Here is an 18,504-nt window from a genome sequence, read left to right as displayed (position 1 = left end):
AATCGATTGGCTCAGTAGAAGTCCTTATTTTGAGTTAGATAATTGATTGTTCAATTGATTTATCAATGCTTTGGTCAGTTATGTATTACTTGATGATTTGAGAACTTCATTTTGATTTCATTTTTAATTGGCAAGCATTATATGAACTTTTAGCATATGGAAAATCCTTTTAAGGTGCATGCTAAGTTGAAAGGTTATTTTGTGCATTTAAAACTTAAATGTTATGTGTCATTTTGATTTCATTTTTAATTGGCAAGCATTATATGAACTTTCAGCATATGGAAAATCCTTTTAAGGTGCATGCTAAGTTGAAAGGTTATTTTGTGCATTTAGAAACTTAAATGTTATGTGTTAATTGTTAATTTCGGTTGGTGACCCTTTACAACTACTGTGGAAATCTGGGCTTTGCCCTCAGATGAGAGCCAGGACGATCCTACCGGTTCGTACCCTACGGACGGGAATGGAGATGGGAACGCGTGATTGCAGTTACATTAGGAGGATCTCACAGGGCGCGTGGAGATACTCAGGGTGTATAGCTTTTTGGTAGGATGATCAGATTAGGATGATGTATAGGAACTAGGTGTCCTTCTTTTTGGATTGGAGTATTTTTAGTTTGGAAAACTGTACTTATACTAATATTGTCAGTTTGACTTTTTACTTGAATGGGTTCCATGTACCATTTGTTGTTGTGTAAATGTTTTGGATTTATAATTGGAGAAACTCTTCCGCTGTTTGTAAATTATAATGACTCAATTATTTATCCAAAGTTATTACCTCATTTATTTCTCTGTTTTATTTTAATTTCTTTTCGATTCACATTTCAAAACTATTCCGCTGCTTGTAAATTCTGTTGACTTATTTGTCGTTGTGTTAAGACTTAAATATTTATCCAAAGGTATTTTACGTAATTATTCTTTGTTTCATGAGTTTGTTTTAAAAAAAAAAAATACCCTCGCTTTGAAAATCGGGGTGTTACATTCACAGACCAGTACTAATTACCAAGGTTCAATCTCTCACGGATCAGCACGATTTACTAGCGTGCAGTCTCTCACAGACCAGCACGACATACAAGAGTGCAGTCTCTCACAGACCAGCACAATTTACTAGCGTGCAGTCTCTCACAGACCAGCACGACATACAAGAGTGCAGTCACTCACAGACCAGCACAATTTACTAGCGTGCAGTCTCTCACAGACCAGCACGACATACAAGAGTGCAGTCACTCACAGACCAGCACAATTTACTAGCGTGCAGTCTCTCACAGACCAGCACGGAAATGCATGAGCATACTCTAACTCTTTTCACCATAATCATTAAGTAAATGCAGCTATTAAAAGATTCCCCATTTTTAATACTCATTTAACACTAATGATTTTTCAAACACAACACATAGCATACTCAAACATATTTATTCACACCAATTAAAATTTCCACAACCACACATAAATCACAACTCCAAATTCCATTCACACCTAAATTGAATTAAATTCATTTTCCACCAAGTCACACATAAATTTCTTCTCAAAAATTCATAATATTAATTATGAACACATCAATTTCACCAAACATGACTCACCAAAATTTCCAAACATTAGTCACCCATATTCAATCTCCAACATTTTCAACCATAAATCACCACAACAACATTAATATATCAGAGTTCTTCCCACCGCTAACTCGGTCCCAACGGTCTCGATTCCTTTTCGAGACTTAAGGAGCTAACTACATAAACATAAATATTTATAACAATTTGTTCACAATAAAATTAATCCAAACACAACAAAATTCCTAAAATTAAATTTTTCTCACACACCAAACTTTTAAAATCAAATAATCTATATTATTTACTTAAAACAAATATTGTCCAAATTTCACATTCACATACTCGACTATTAAAGCAACGAAATATTTGAGTTAATAAAATACTATAAACTTTTTTTTTTTTAAACTCAATCAAAGAGTAATTAAAAGAGTAACATTTTAAACTCTAACCATATTTAATTTCAATCTGTCTCTTTGCTCAAACACTTTAACTTAGTTAACATTTAAACTTTTTCGCAACTTTAACAACTCTAAATTTTTCGTAAAATTTCAACTTCAGTTCAAACTCATCTATTTGAAAATAACTCATTACGTAACTCAAACACATCAAATTTAATTACCTCCAATTCACACCAAATTCAATTAATTCAATTCCACAACACACATATAGCACCTCAATTAAATTTCAACAATTCAAACATAACTCACCCAATTTCAAAATTCCACATTTTTACACATAAACTACCAAATTTCATCAATTCATTTTCTACAAAATCCACAAATAAATCACATCTCAAAAATTCATAATAATAATTAGGAACATATAAATCACACTAAACTTGAATCACCACAAACCACACCTCAAATTTAAATTCTACTAAACTACACATAATCACATTAAATTAATTTTTCACAAAATCACGCCTCAAATACATCAAATTTATTTTCCACAAAATCACATATAATGTCCTAAATGCAAACTAAAAGTTTGGTAGGAACCCTTGCCTTAACGATAGCTCTAACACGCGATTACGATACCGTAATTAATTCCGGTAAAATTTAAGTTCGTGACGCCGCGTCGAAAACTAGCTCACTAGCACCGCAACATGGCAGTGAGCAACTTTCTCTTCTGTCACTTCTCAAAACGAAACTTAGATCTACACTACAAGAAAATTACCATATACCTACGTTTTTTTAGTTACGGCCCTTAAAACTGAAGGTATAGGTGTCATATAGCTACGAAAACAATGCCCGTGGGTATAGTCCCACAGAGACACATATAAACTTTCTCATTTATTTCCTATCTAATAAAAATAATATGAAACACTCTTTTCTCTCCTTCAAACCTAGCCGTCATCATTGTAGGCCATCTCTGGCCGTCGTTGGAGCTTGTTAGAGATGATGGAGAATCAATAATATGCTGATGCTTTAGCAATGTGTTATCTCATTCTTATGCCTCTATAACTCTTATGTTGTCGCGTTTCGGTTTCCCTCCGCCGTTTTGTGAGCACACCACCGCCATCTTATTTGTTTCTTGCTACTGCTGTTCTTGATCTTCACATTTTGGGTGAGTTCTCCACTCTTGTTTGGATAGATTGTGTAGAAACCCAAAATCTTCAATTTTGAAAACCCTAACATTCATTCTCTCTCTCTCTCTCTCTCTCTCTCTTTCTTTTTTCTAATATGAGATTTAACTTTTATTGTTATTAAGTAATTTATCTTTAACATTGTTTATCTTGTGTTGGAGTTTTGATTTTAAATTTTTTTGTCTTGTGTTGAATTTTTTTTGACTCACCCTATTCGATTTCAGCCACTTTCAGGTTTTTAGTTTAAGCGCAAAAATTACTCTACTTCAAAATGAGGGATTTAAGTTTCAAAATTACTTAACTTCCATCAATACCCATGTCAAAATGAGGTCTTTTAAATTTCTTTTTCTATGTTAGTTTCAACTTCGTATAAAATATATATTCGAAATATCTGTTTAGTTATATGTAATTTCTGTGTTGTTTTGAATTTTCGCGACTTTGATTGAGAGTTAAGGTTCATTTTAGGGATTTTCTCATTGTTGCGATATTTGTGGTTTAATTGAAATGCTTGCTTCACTTGTGAATAATTGTCACGCACGACACAATAAAAACGCTATCTATCTATTCCTGATAATTGCAGGTTTAGCATGTTTGCCGGATGGGTACACAGCTGTTGCAGACACATTACAATCAGCTACTTTCCAAACTAGCTGTCAGACTTGTCTTAACTGCTTTCAGTGACATTTTTAGCACAGTTTAACCATGGTTGAATCGTTGAGACATGAATCAATACTTTTTTGGTCTAGCTTTTAAAGCATTGTTGGGCAGTAAATCTTTGTTATCAGTACCAGATAACAAGTTTTAAAATCTTAGATGTCTTGGATTGCTTAATAAATAATTTAGAGATAACATGTCAGGAAGTATTTCAATAGAGAAATTGTATAATAGTTTTGGAATGTATAAATTTGTGCATGATAGGATAATTTTTATGGCAATTTAGGATACTTTGATTTGTCTTGTAGAAGATGGGATATATGGCTATTTTGGTTTTTTTGAACACCCCTACCTATTGATGCCTAGAAAAATCTCAGCTTTTTGTTTTCCAATTATCAGTGAACTTATTACGGGTCAACCTGCGCAGAGGCCGCCTCGTGGGGTTCATACCGTGTGCCCACTTGCTCTTGTTCTCTCACCAACTAGGGAGATATCAATGCAGGTGAGTTAGTTGTGTAATTAAAAACTTCGTATTGTGACATTTGTTTTTATTGGGTGTAGCTTTGCAGTGAAAAATGATTTATTAGAATTGTTGTCATTTGGTTTTAGATACATGAAGAGGCTAAGAAGGTTGCATGCCAGACCGGGGTGAGGGTGGTTGTTGCTTATGGCAGAGCTCCAGTTAACCAGCAGGTTTATGTCCTAGCTTTTATTTTTGTGTATTCTTGATATATGGTGATTCAGTTTGTTTCCTTTTTTTTTATTGTTTAATCCACGTAGCTAACCCACCATAGTGGTATAAAGCTCAGTCATTTGTTAAACTTCTATTGTGAAGCTTTTAGATTATCCTGTCCACAAGTCACATTCAAGGTTTTTTGTCTTGTATATCAGAGGTTCTGATATGTGCTTTCAATCACTACATCCTTTCAAATTTTTTGAAGACAAACAACTTATAATTTTCTGAATAAAGCATGAGATTTTTTAACTGTGTAAAGTTAAGATGTCTCTCTAGCTGGTATTCTCCTATTGATTTTGCTGCTCTTCCTTTTTGTGCCAAATGATCCAGTTCAGACTAGACTCTAGAGCATAGTTCTGGAATTGTCAATTATATTATATTTTTTAATGCCAGAAGAAAACATTTATATTTTGGTATAGATTCTAACAAAATATAATTTTCCAGCTACGAGAGCTTTAGAGAGGGGTGGACATTCTTGTTTCAACTCTAGGAAGACTAGTAGATTTGCTGGAAAGAGCTAGTTTCACTGCAGAAGAATAGGTATCTGGTCTTAGATGAGGCAACTAGGATGTTGGACATGAGTTTTGAACCCCAGATTAGGAAGATTGTAGAACAAATAGATATGCCCCCAGCAGGTGAATGTAGTGCTCAAAACCATTTGAATTCACTTAGTCCAAACAACAGTGAAAATAATGAAAATGGTAATTAGATAGTATTAGTTAATTTTGATTAAAATCATTAATATTTTCTTTGTTTTATTAGTAATATTTTTTATATTGAATCGTGTATTTATTCATTTGTTATTTTATTGATTGTAGGTGAAGATTTAAAGCTATTTTGTTGTTGAAGGTGGAATCTTGGCAATTTAGTGGACTCAATTTCTTAATGTTTTTTGAGATTGTTATGTATGACATAATATGTCTATTTTAAATGTTAGTAAGATAATGTTTTCCACTACTAAGTAAAAATATTCTGCACTGCACTATGGTGAACATTGTTTAACTATTGGTTTATCGTTGTAAGACTTTTATGTAAATTTTTAATATATACGATGAACACCTTTTATTTTATTTTGACTCTTTATATATTTTATTGTGTATTTATATTTGGTTAATTTTATAAAATAAAATTGTAAATTATTATATAATTTTTATAGATAACAAAAGAATAATATTTATAGCAAATTTGTTACGTTAAAACCTATACCAACAGAAAGAAGCTGTCACTTAAATGTATAGCAACATAATCAAAACTGTAGGTATAACTTTTAAAAATTATGGCTTAACCATATACCAACAGTGAAATTTCCGTAGGTAAAAATCAAATATTTACAACAACGAAAAACATTTTGTCACTATACCCTATAGCCATGGAGAAATTTCGTAGGCATTGGGCGATTATATACCACGAAAAAAATCGCCGTCGGTATAGGTAATTTTGGTTATTCCTACGGTTTTTATACGTTTACCTACAGATTTTCACTGTCGCTAAACGTTCAATTTCTTGTAGTGCTAGGAGAAAAATGATGATTTGTGTTTTGTGTTTTTGTTTTCAAACCCACCAACATACACTTTTTTTTTGAAATAGAAAGGAAAAGAAGAAAGGAGAAGGCAAGGAGCAGGGCCACTTCCTGTTTCTCTTGGTTCTAAATATATATATAAAATATATATTAAAATAATAATAATAATAAATATCTAAACAAATATCTAGATATTTACAAATATTTAGATATTTTTATAAAAATCATTATTACGTCTGTCACCTCACATCACATCACAAACCACTTTTTCAGAAAAATATCTACTCTCGTCGTAATTCAATGGGCAGATGAAATTTTCTGAAAAAAGCTGCATCTCAGAAAAAAAAAATTCTTCAACAAAAGATTTACCGTAATTAAATAAAATTATTCATCGGCGAATAATTTTAATCGGGTCTCCAAAAAGATATTTTTGGCATTTAACTCACAAAATGCCATAAAATTGGCTAAAAAGCCTCAGAAATTCAACACAAAATTCCCCAAAATACATAAATTAGAATTTAAAATTAAGGGTCTTACACTTCTATCTTTTAGTGATTATATATTTATCTTTGCTTAACATGCACATTATTTAGTAGCTTATTATCGTAGACTAGAATCCCATTACAAATATTAAAAGTGCAATTATTCCATTTCTAATTTTTTATCCGAGTTTATGGCTAAGCTACACAAATTATTCTATCAAAAAGATTACATTGTTACTACTATTCATTGTTGTATACATTTTATGCATTGCATATTTTGATCTTTATAATAAACAATGTTGTCTTAAATATTAATCCAATTTTTATTTTGAGCTATTACAAAAAAACGAATTCCTTGATTGATTTGACTTTTTTTTTTTATATTTTTATTAATTCTTGCATTTATTATTAATTTTGTTATATATATATATATATATATATATATTTATAATTGGAAAATTAACATTATGCATGCATTGATTATTTGATCTCTTTTACTGCTAATTGATTTTTTTCTTTCTCATAACATAAATTTTTCTTCCATTAATTGCAATTATGATATGCCTTAAATTCTATATCCGATGATTTGAAATAGTTTTAATCTAATCCAATGTAATAATTAAGTAAAATTTTATGACGATATGAATTATGAATTTATTGTATTAATATTTCAAATGATCTTGATTTAATTTGATTCAATGCAATAGTTGCTTTTAATTTTATGACGTTATGAATTTAATACTCGCAATTTGAATTTGAAATTTTTCATAAGTTACTACTCGTGATTTAATTTGACGTTATGTAATAATTATTTGTACATTTATGAAATTATCAATTAATTGTCACAATTTGATTTTTTTTTTTAATTTAAAATCATAAAATAATTAGTTTTTATTTTGCTATACGGTGAAATTATTGTGTATTGAGTTACATTGATTTGATTTGAAAATATATACAATAATTAATTGTCTTCACTTTAATGACATTATTAATTAGGGCAATTGAATTTATAATGATTATAAATATTTCTTAATTACTTAATTTTTGTTTTATGATCTAAATTTTTGTAATAAACACAATGCTTTAAACATCTAACCTATATAAAATTTTAGAATCCCAAAAATAAAAGAGAAGGGTAATATTAGCGGGATTCAGGCTAACGAAAGAGTCGGTTATTAAGTGGTATGTTGACCTACCTATCTTCCCTGGGAGCCCCTCTAGTGCACGACTTACTATGTGATCTGAACCTATTGTGTAGTTCCCAAAATAGAAGGGAATGTCATATCGTAAAAATTTGTATTAGAGGGATTCTGACTAAGGAAAGACTTGGTTAATAAGTGGTCTGTTGACCCACCTCTTTTTCCTGGGAAACCCTCTAGTGCACGACTTACTGTGTGACCTGAAGATACTGTATAGCCGTGATATCCAAGATTGCCTTTAGAACGCGTTATGGGGTTTATGAGTACTTAGTGATGCCCTTTAGAGTGGTCAATGCGACAACTATCTTTATGGATTATATTTACCGTATCTTCCGATCATTCTTAGACAATTTTATGGTGATCTTTATTGATGGCATCTTGATCTATTCCAAGAGTCGGGAGGAACATCTTTATCAAGTTTTGCAAGTACTGAAGGAGCAACAACTATATGCCAATCTAGGAAAATGTGAATTTTGTTTGGAAGAAGCGAAGTTCTTGAGACATGTAATTTCTAAGGAAAAGATCATTGTCAACTCATCCAAGGTAGAAGCCTTGATAGAATGGAAACAACCACATGCAATCACAAAGATTAGAAGTTTTTTGGGCTTTGTCAGATACTGTATGAGATTTATTAAGGGATTTGCCAGAATTGCTACTTCTATGAAATGCCTTATGAAGAAGAACTAGCTTAATGCATGCACGAAGGTGTGTCAGAAAACTTTTCAACTGATGAAAGAGAAACTAACTACGTCCCTAGTGTTAGTGTTGGCGCAACCAAAAGAGCCTTACGAAGTTTATTGTTTTGCCTCATACTAGAGTTTGAGTTGTAAACAAACAAGTAGTTGAAGTAACAGTGTCAATTATTGTAACACTCCGATTTTTAACAGCACGAGTGTATATTTTTTTTTTGGAAACAAATTCATAAAAACAAAGAAATAAAGAAGGAAATACTTTTGGATAAATATTTAAGTCGTACAGGTACAGTATTCCAACATAAAAAGTCTAGCTGACAATATTGGTATACGTACAGTCTTCCAACATACAATAAATACATCCACAAAAGAAAGACCTCTAGTCCCTATACAACCGTCTAATCTGACCATGACTCAAAAAACTTTACAACCCGGATGATCTCCACGCGCCCCGTAAGATCCTCCTAACACAGCTCCAGTCAGGTGTGTCCAACCTACCTTCCCATCTACAGGGTACTAACCTGTGGGAAGATCCTAGTTCTCATCTGAGGGCAAAGCCTAGATTTCCACAATAATTGTAAAGGGTCACCAACCGAAATTAACAATTAACATATAACATTTAGATTTCAATGCATAAAATAACCTTTCAACTTGGCATGCACCTTGAAAGGGTTTCCATATGCCAAACATGCATAAACAAAGTTGAAAAATGAAGTTTTAAACAAAACTGCACTGTCGTATTCGAATACAACATCTCTTTATTCGAATACAAGGCTATTTCAGAAGTCAGTGGCAAAAACAACATAGTTGTATTCGACTACAGCCTTGTGTATTCGACTACAGCCTTGTGTATTCGACTACACAGAAGTCAGTAGTAAAAACATCATAGTTGTATTCGACTACAACCTTGTGTATTCGACTACACAGAAGTCAGTAGCCAAATCAAGATGGTTGTATTCGACTACAGCTCAGTGTATTCGACTACCACATAAGAAAAATGTAGAATTCAGGTTTGAAACGTTTCGAAAAGGTTTCACAATCAATCCACACTTACAAACAAATCCAAACAATCACACTTAGCAATTATGGCACAATCACAACAACAATTTGAGTTTACACACACAATCATAACCTTGAATCAAATATGACTCGTGAGGTTTCGCAATCAATCAACACTTGCACACAAATCCAAACAATCACACTTAGCAATTATGTCATAATCACAACAACAACCTGGGTTTACACACGCAATCATAACATTAAATCAAGCATGACTCGCGTGCCAAGCACCCTAATGCAATGCGTATATGCCAAAATGCATGGACTCGAAATTCCAATCAAAACCCTCCTCGAAGGGCCGTAAATCATAATTGTACCGCCTATCACAGGCCGAACTATTAAATTACCGAGGTGCCACCTATCACGGGTCAGCACGATTTACTAAAAAAATAAATCGTAAATGTACCGCCTATCACAGACCGAAGTACTATTTATCGAGGTGCGACCTATCACGGGTCAGCACGATTTACCAAAAATGTGTAGTCTATCGCGGACCTTACATGACGCGACAATCCCCGTAAGGATAAGATGAACCAACAAATCACATGGCATCATCTCGTGGCCCATCTGGTCACCACTATCACCATGGCCCATCCGGTCGCCATGTACAATGAAATGCATGAGCATACTCTGACTCTATCCACGACAATCATTAAGTAAATGCAGATATTAAAAGATTCCCCATTTTTAATACTTATTTAACTGTAATGATTTTCACGACAATCATTAAGTAAATGCAAATATTAAAAGATTCTCCATTTTTAATACTCATTTAACTCTAACGATTTTCAAATTCCACCACACACATCAAATTTAATCCACAATTTACATTAAATTCGATCAATTCAAAAACCACAAAATCCACACCAAGTTCAATCATCAATCACCACAAAATTCCAATAAACTCAAACCTAACACATGCCAAACTAATTTTCACAAACCACAACTCAAACACATCAAATTTATTTTCCTCAACAACACACATAGATCAATCAAATTCCTTTACCACGAAAACACTCATCAATTTTACCAAAAACTCAACTCCAAACTTTCACCCATAAAACCATTAAATTCATTTTCCCCAAATCTACACTTCAAACCCAACAAATTTATTTTCCACACAACCAGAAATAAGTCCCTAAATGCAAACTAAAAGTTTGGAAGGAGCCTTTACCTTAACGATAGCTCTAACACGCGATTACGGTACCGTAATTAATTCTGGTAAAAACTGCACTCGCGTCGCCGCTTCCGAAGTTAGCCCACTAGCACCGCAATGTGGAGATGAGCAACTTTCCCTTATGTCACTTCTTGAAATGAAGCTTAGAAGTTGAAGAAAAATGGAGGTTTGAGTTTGAGTGGTTTTGGGTTTAAGCTAACAGAGAATAATAAGAAGAAGATTTCTCGCGAAAGAAATGTTTTCCGTTTTTCTATCTGTTTTCCTTCCTTTCCTTTTCTTTCCTTTTGTTTCTTTTTCTCTCCTTTTTCTTTTCTATTTCCTTTTTTCCTTCCCAATATATATACATATATATATTTATATATATATAACAAATATCTAGAAATATCTAGATATTTATCAAAACTACCATTTCACCCTCCACTTCTCAAACCACCTTTTCAGAAAAATATTTTCTCTCGCTGCAATTCAATTGACAGATGAATTTTTCTGAAAAACGATGCATCTCAAAAAAAATTCTTTTCGACAATAGATTAATTGTAAATCAATAAAATTATTCCTCGACGAATAAATTTTATCGGGGCTCAAAAAAGATATTTTTTTGTTGGCATTAAAATCACAAAATATTAATAACTTGGCTAAAAAGCCTTAGAGTTCAACATAAAAACACACTAAAATACATAAATTAGAATTTAAAACTATAGGTCTTACAATTATAAGGAGGGGGTTTGAATTATAATTGCCCCTTTTAAAAACTCCTATTAGAAAATAGAACGTTTTAACTCAAGATTGATCTTGGTTATAAACGAAAAACGTTATTGGTTAGTGGAAAAACAACAATATCAATTTATCAATACAAAAATTGAACGTAAGGCAAATAATAAATAAAAATAGGGATAGAGTGATCACACAAGCATATATCCAGGTTCACCCAACACGGGTTAAGTCTAGTCCTCACAAATGTGAGATTTTCCACTAAGTGCTTCAAAGAAAGAACGTTCTTGGTTTTCACACTGTTTCCACAAATTAGTCTTGATCTATTACATGGTTCTACCTTTATACCTAGAAAGGATTTCCACAGATTACCTTACACTATATCAGAAAGGATTTTACAAATTACCTTTCAAATCATTAAAAGATTTTTACTACTCAAGCTATGTTAACAATATAGCCTTGACTTACAAAGTAATGATTTTGAGAATGTTAGAATTTGGGTATTTCTCAACTCTTGTTTGAGAAATAGATTCTATATAGTGCAAATGTCTCAATGAATTAATATCTTAGGCCATTTTGATCTTTATCAAGTTTATTCTAGCCCATTTTGATTCTTAATCAATGAAGTGCATACAATTAATGCCAAATTATCAATGGATTAACATTTTGGTCTTTACTAGGTTTATTCTAGTCCATTTTGGTTTTAAATCAATGTAGTTCGTCCAATAAGTGAAAAAGTATCAATTAATCAAGCTTTTAAGTAATTTGGATCTTGACTAGGTTTATTCTAATCCATTGAGGATTTAATCCATTTTAGATCTTGACTAGGTTTATTCTAATCCACTAATACTTTTGGTCATTTTGGTCATTACTAGGTTTATTCTAGTTCGTTCTATATAAATTTAATACTCCCAATAAGTGCAAAAGTCACAATGGATTAATATTTTCAGTCATTTTGGTCTTTACTTGGTTTATTCTAGGCATTTTTTGTTCTTAGTCAATGTAGTTTCTCCAATAAGTGCAAAAGTCTAAATGGATTAATATTATAGATAATTTTGGTCTGTACTAGATATATTCTAATGCATTTTGGTTATTAATCAATGTAGTTTTTCCAATATGTTCAAAAGTCTCAAATGATTAATATTTTAGGTTGTTTGGGTTTTACTATGTTTATTCTAGTCCATTTTAGTTCTTAATCAATGTAGTTCATCCAATAAGTGCAAAAGTCCCAATCGATTAATATTTTTGGTCTTTTTGGTCTTTACAATGTTTATTCTAGTTCATTTTTGTTCTAAATCAACATAGTTCGACCAATAAGTGGAAAAGTCTCAATGAATTAATATATTTGATCATTTTGGTTTTTAGTAGGTTTATTCTAGTCTATTTTGTTCTAAATCAATGTAGTTCGTCCAATAAGTGCAAAAGTCTCAATGGATTAATATTTTAGGTCTTTTTTGTATTGACTAGGTTTATTCTAGGCCATTTTTGTTCTTAATCAATGTAGTTAGTTGAATAAAATCAAAATTCTCAATTGATTAATATTTTAGGTAATTTTGGTCTTTACAAGTTTTATTCTAGTGCGTTTTAGTTCTTAATCATTGTAGTTCGTCCAATAAGTGAAAAAGTCTCAGTGGATTGATATTTTAGGTAATTTTGAATTTTGGTCTTTACTAGGTTTATTCTAGTTCATTTTGGTTCTTAATCAACGTAGTTCACCCAATAAATGTAAAATTCTCATTGGATTAATATATTTACTCATTTTAGTTTTACTAGGTTTAATGTAGTCTATGTTGGTTTTATATCAATTGAGTGCTTCCAATAAGTGCAAAAGCACTCAATGGATTAATATTTTAGGTAATTTTGGTCTTTACTAGGTTTATTCTTGTCCATTTTTTTTCTACATCAATGTATTTCTTCTAATAAGTGCAAAAGTCTCAGGATTAACATTTTAGATTATTTTGGTCTTTACGAGATTTATTCCATCCCATTTTGGTTCTTAATCACAGTTTTGCTTTCAATAAATGCAAAACTATGAATTTATTCATATTTTATGTCATTTTGGTCTTTACTAAGTTTAATCTAGTCCATTTTAGTTCTTAATTAATTTAGTTCGTCCAATAAGTGAAAAAATCTCAATGGATTAATAGTTTAGGTCAATTTGGTCTTTACTAAGTTTATTCTAGTCCATTTTGGTTCTTAATCAATGTAGTTTGTCCAATAAGTGCAAAAATCTCAATGGATTAATAATTTTGGTCTTTTTTTTGTTCTTGACTAGGTTTGTTCTAGTTCATTTTTGTTCTAAATCAACTTAGTTCAGCCAATAAGTGGAAAAGTCTCAATGGATTAATATATTTGCTCATTTGGTCTTTTTGTAGATTTATTCTAGCCCATTTTTGTTTTAAATCAACGTCGTTCATCGAATAAGTGCAAAAGTCTCAATGGATTAATAAGTTTGATCGATTTGTTCTTAATCAACGTAGTTCGCCCAATAAGTTCAAAATTATCAATGGATTAATGTTTTAGGTCATTTTGGTCTTTACAAGGTTTGTTCATGTCCATTTTGGTTCTACATCAGTGTAGTTCGTCCAATTAGTGAAAAAGTATCAATGAATTAATATATTTGCTCATTTTGGTGTTTACTAGGTTTATGCTAGTCCATTTTGGTTCTACATCAATGTAGTTCGTCCAATAAGTGAAAAAGACTCAAAGGAATAATATTTTGGGTCATTTTGGTGTTTACTGGGTTTATTCTTTTCCATTTTGTTTCAACATGAATGTAGTTCGTCCAATAAGTGCAAAATTGTCAAAGGATTAATATTTTAGGTCATTTTGGTCTATACGAGTTTTATTTTAGCCGATTTCGGTTTTTAGTCAATGTAGTGCGTGCAATAAGTGCAAAATATTCAATAGATTAATATTTTATGTCATTTTTGTCTTTACTAAGTTTATTCTTGTCCATTTTGGTTCTAGATCTATGTAGTTCGTCTAATTAGTGCAAATGTATCAATGGATTAATAAATTGTTATTTTGGTCTTTAGTTGATTTATTCTAGTCCATTTTGGTTCATAATCGATGTTGTTTTTCCAATAAGTGGTAAAGTCTCAGTGGATTAATGTTTTCAGTCATTTTAGTCTTTATTAGGCTTATTGTAGGCCATTTTTGTTCATATTCAATGTGGTTTGTTCAATATGTGCAAAAGTCTTAATAATTTAATATTGTAGCTCATTTTGTTGTTTACTAGGTTTATTCTATTCCATTTTGGTTTTACATCAATGTAGTTCGTCCAATTAGTGCAAAAGTATCAACAAATTAATATTTCTGTCATTTTGGTTTTTACTAAGTTTATTATAGTCCATTTTGGTTCTATATCAATGTAATTCGTCTAATTAGTTGAAAAGTCTCAATGGATTTATATATTTGCTCATTTGGGTGTTTACTAGCTTTATTCTAGTCCAATTTTGTTCCATAACAATATAGTACTTCCAATAACACTACTAGAAAAATCTATTTTAGCTGCCATATTTAGCGTCGGCCCCCGACTCCGTCGCTGGTTAGCGTCGGTGTAGCGTCGGTCAAGCAGAAGCTATAGTGTCAAATTTTAGTTTTTATTTTTATTAATAATTACTCTCGCCCTAGCCGACGCTAATTAAAATAAGGCAGGCGCTACTTAATTTTTTCATTTTTTATTTATTTTATTTTAATAATTCGCATCGGTTTGATTGATGCTACATTTATGATTTTTAAAATTAAATTTTTTAATATTATTTAAAAAATTAATCTAAAAACTTCAGTATCCCTCAACACTCTCACCATCACTCCGTATCCCTGAAGTTTTTCTGATAACCCTAATTCTTGAACGCATCACCCAATCTCAACGCTCTCGATGTCGCCACCCACTCTGTATTCTCTGTCAGGCTGAGCCTATCGCCGCCGCATCACCATTTCCATCACCTCACTCACTTTTGTGCATATCACTCACTCTGAACCCTAGCTCTTGAAGTTGTCACCCACTCTGAACCCTAGCTCTTGAAGTTGTCACCCACTCTGAACCCTCTCAAACCTGTCACCCACTCCATCCTCACCGTCAAGCTCAGTCGTTTCCCTCACCTTACTCACTGTCGCGGCCTCACCGTTTCCACTACAAAAAAATTGGAGATTGTGGCACATAGCTTGCGACTCGAGAAAGAGAAAACCGAAGAGCTCTTGAAAGCCAAAGACGAGATCTTGAAACAAAAGGATGAAGAACTTGAAAATCGTGGCAAGGAGCAAGAGAAACTTCACATTGAGTTTAAGAAATTACATAAATTGAAGGAATTCAAACCCACCATGGTTAGTTACTTCGTTTCAATTTCAATTTCATTATAATTTTTTCAAAGTTTTTTTTTTTTAATTTTGAATCAGGTGTCTTATTTAGGGTTTTGTCCAAATAATTATCAAACATGAGCAATGAGGTGCCTTCCCTTTCATAGTGTACAATGTCAATAACAATGACTATAATTCATTGAACATTTAGATAATGGACTTGGATTATAAGCAGCAAGGTTAGACTTAGGCTTTGTAGGCGTAGTACCTATGCATTCGCATCTCGCGCGTTGAAACTAATGATAATGGTTCAATGTTTTATAACTACTGGTTTTATTTCCTCTGATAACTTTGTTTTGTTAAGACACTAACAAAAGGGGATACTATGGTAATTTTACAAGGTTTGTTGCATTTTCAATTTAATGCTGGGTGGAATAAAGCTACTGCTTTTGTTACACTTAGTAGTTCAAACCCAGGTGCACAACTTGTTGATTTTGCATTGTTTGGAAATATTTTGAATTCTGGTTATGTTGAAAAAACTAATTTGCTTGATCATGCTCAAGTTAAAAAACTTAAGACTATTTTTGGAGGGAGTGGCTAGCTAGGTTTAATTGTTTTGAGTTTTCCTGTTTTATGTCCAAACTATTATTATATTGTTTGTGGTTGTAAGGTATGGTAATTGTTAAGTCATTCAATTCCATCAATAAAATTTGTGTTTCTTTTTTTGCAATTAATTTGGCTATGGTTTGTCATATTAATAGAAAATAAAATTAAATTATTCATTTCGTTGTCAAATGTATGTTTCTAATATACTAACTGTGAACAAATTAAATAAATTAGTGTTCTTCTATCTTACCCCTAGTAGCATGCTAACTAACAATGATGTGACTTATGCTGATTCCTGATGTTTATGTTGTCATGCCAACTTAGGTAGTTAATTGATGTTCGTTTTGGATCTTAATTTTAAATTTTTTTGTAACTTTTCTATCAAATAAGTCAATCCAAAAATACACTTTGTTTATGATTTTCTGCTTCTGTTATTAGTCATTGATCAAGTTTCTTTACCTGGGAATATATAGAATTGAGTGGTTTTTATCACCTTAGAATAATGTTATAGCATTTGAAAGAATATATTGTGTGTAAAATAATGTGCTATATTACAAGCTAGAAGATACAAAAACCCTGAAGAAAATCCCTTCTTTCTAGAAAATTTACTATCATCACTTGTGCCATCTTACCCCTTCACACAGGTAATTCATTCAAACTGATATGATTTTCCAATTTCCAGAAAATTAAACCTGCATAATTTATTGCATTTTTTGAGATTACCTGGCATAACTAAATGAGATTGAACTTGTTGGTTTGTTAAATAAGCTTACATTGCTGGCACATTGCTTTCCCGTTACTTCTTGGGTTTGTATAATGAATGAATCTATGTATGTATGGCCACATTTTTCATTTCTTTGATTGAGCAAAGCTCTATTATATCTGTGTTTGTCGTTCTTTACTTGAGTCAGTAATTAACCACATTTTGATATTTTAGATGTGCTCGCAATCACTTTTGTTTGTTTTGTTTCATGTTATATTACTATTATTTATGCCATTCCATTTCATACACACGTGATTTCTAACCACTTACTTAGGGGAGGGACACTTGAATATCAGGACCAAACAAATAGCAGTAAATCTGAAATAAGTATGGTCTACCACAAAACTAACAATAGAGGTGAAGATTACTTGGCTGATTTGGAAAATTACTCCTCCTGGTTTGAGGATAATAAGGCAACCAATTTTTTTGCCTGGGGCTTTAAGACCAAATTGTCAATTGTTGTTGTTGTTTTAGTGTGGAAAGTGAATCTTATATAAAGGTTAATGTCTTTGAATTTTATTTCAGCACCATTTGTTTGAAGCGCTCTGATGTTCAGCTTTACTTAAGACAATTATGGCTTCTTGTTTCTGGCTTGTAGTGGCAACTTCATATCTATTATCAGTTGGTGGATCATCTACTGCGAGTCATCCTCCTTCGCATCCTCATTACGATGATGATTTCGACGACCTGTAGCTAGACGAACCTTGATCTCATAGTTATGCTTACTTTTTGTAGTCATTGGTTGACAATTATGTATTAAGTAACTTTGTTAAGTTTTTATTTGATATTATATTATTATTTTATAGTTTCAGAAAAAATGATAATTTGTTAAGTTTTTATTTAATACTATGGTGCGTTTGTTATGTTGTTAAATTAATGACTTTTAATATATTTTAAGTATCAATTATTTTATAAGACGTTAAAATATAATAAAGAGTGTGCTAAAAAAATAAACATAGAAAATTAAATAAATCATCATTAAGGTCGGCTTTGTCTGACGCCAATCATTTGTTGACTTTTCAATGTTGACCACTAGCGTCGGCCAGACCGACACTGTAATATAAAAAGTTGACTTTTATTTGACCGTAACATCGGATAGGCCGACCCTAAAAATTTTGTTGACTACAATTTGTTGACTTTAGTGTCGGCCATCCAACATAAATAAGTTTTTTACAGATGACATGTCAACGGATATAACTAGCGTCAGATATTCTATGTTTGTTGATAGCGTTGGCGTAGAGTAGGCATAGCCGACACTAATATAGCGTTGGATGGCAATTGGCCGACGCTATTTATTAGCTTCGACAGTTTTAGCATAGGCTCGACACCTACGCTAGATCAATGTTAGCGTCGGCTTTTAGCCTGTTAGCGTGGGTTTTTGGACGACGCTAAATTAAGTTTTTCTAGTAGTGTAAGTGCAAAAGTCTCAATGTATTAATATTTTCAGTCATTTTGGAGTTTACTTGGTTTATTCTA

At 31.9% G+C, this 18,504-nt stretch overlaps 2 protein-coding genes and 1 long non-coding RNA gene across 3 annotated transcripts; all 3 read left to right on the top strand.

Moving 5' to 3' along the window:
• Window positions 1-2,850: 2,850 nt before the first annotated feature.
• LOC101505843 (DEAD-box ATP-dependent RNA helicase 52C-like) lies at window positions 2,851-5,588 on the top strand. Its single transcript, XM_004513243.4, has 4 exons — window positions 2,851-3,109; window positions 3,709-4,284; window positions 4,392-4,475; window positions 5,337-5,588. The coding sequence occupies exons 2-4, from the start codon at window positions 4,141-4,143 to the stop codon at window positions 5,346-5,348; spliced, it is 240 nt and encodes a 79-aa protein (XP_004513300.1). The 5' UTR covers window positions 2,851-3,109; window positions 3,709-4,140; the 3' UTR covers window positions 5,349-5,588.
• Window positions 5,589-7,991: 2,403 nt separating this feature from the next.
• LOC113788233 (uncharacterized mitochondrial protein AtMg00860-like) lies at window positions 7,992-8,405 on the top strand. The gene has a single exon (XM_027337756.1). The coding sequence runs from the start codon at window positions 7,992-7,994 to the stop codon at window positions 8,403-8,405; it is 414 nt and encodes a 137-aa protein (XP_027193557.1).
• Window positions 8,406-15,134: 6,729 nt separating this feature from the next.
• Window positions 15,135-17,901, top strand: LOC101505640 (uncharacterized). The gene is made up of 2 exons (XR_190336.4): window positions 15,135-15,686; window positions 17,554-17,901. It is a non-coding gene; the product is annotated as an uncharacterized lncRNA (long non-coding RNA).
• Window positions 17,902-18,504: the final 603 nt, after the last annotated feature.

This window comes from Cicer arietinum, chromosome 2 (genome assembly GCF_000331145.2).
Source record: "Cicer arietinum cultivar CDC Frontier isolate Library 1 chromosome 2, Cicar.CDCFrontier_v2.0, whole genome shotgun sequence".
Lineage (NCBI taxonomy): Eukaryota > Viridiplantae > Streptophyta > Magnoliopsida > Fabales > Fabaceae > Cicer > Cicer arietinum.
This window is presented reverse-complemented; position numbering and strand designations above follow the sequence as displayed.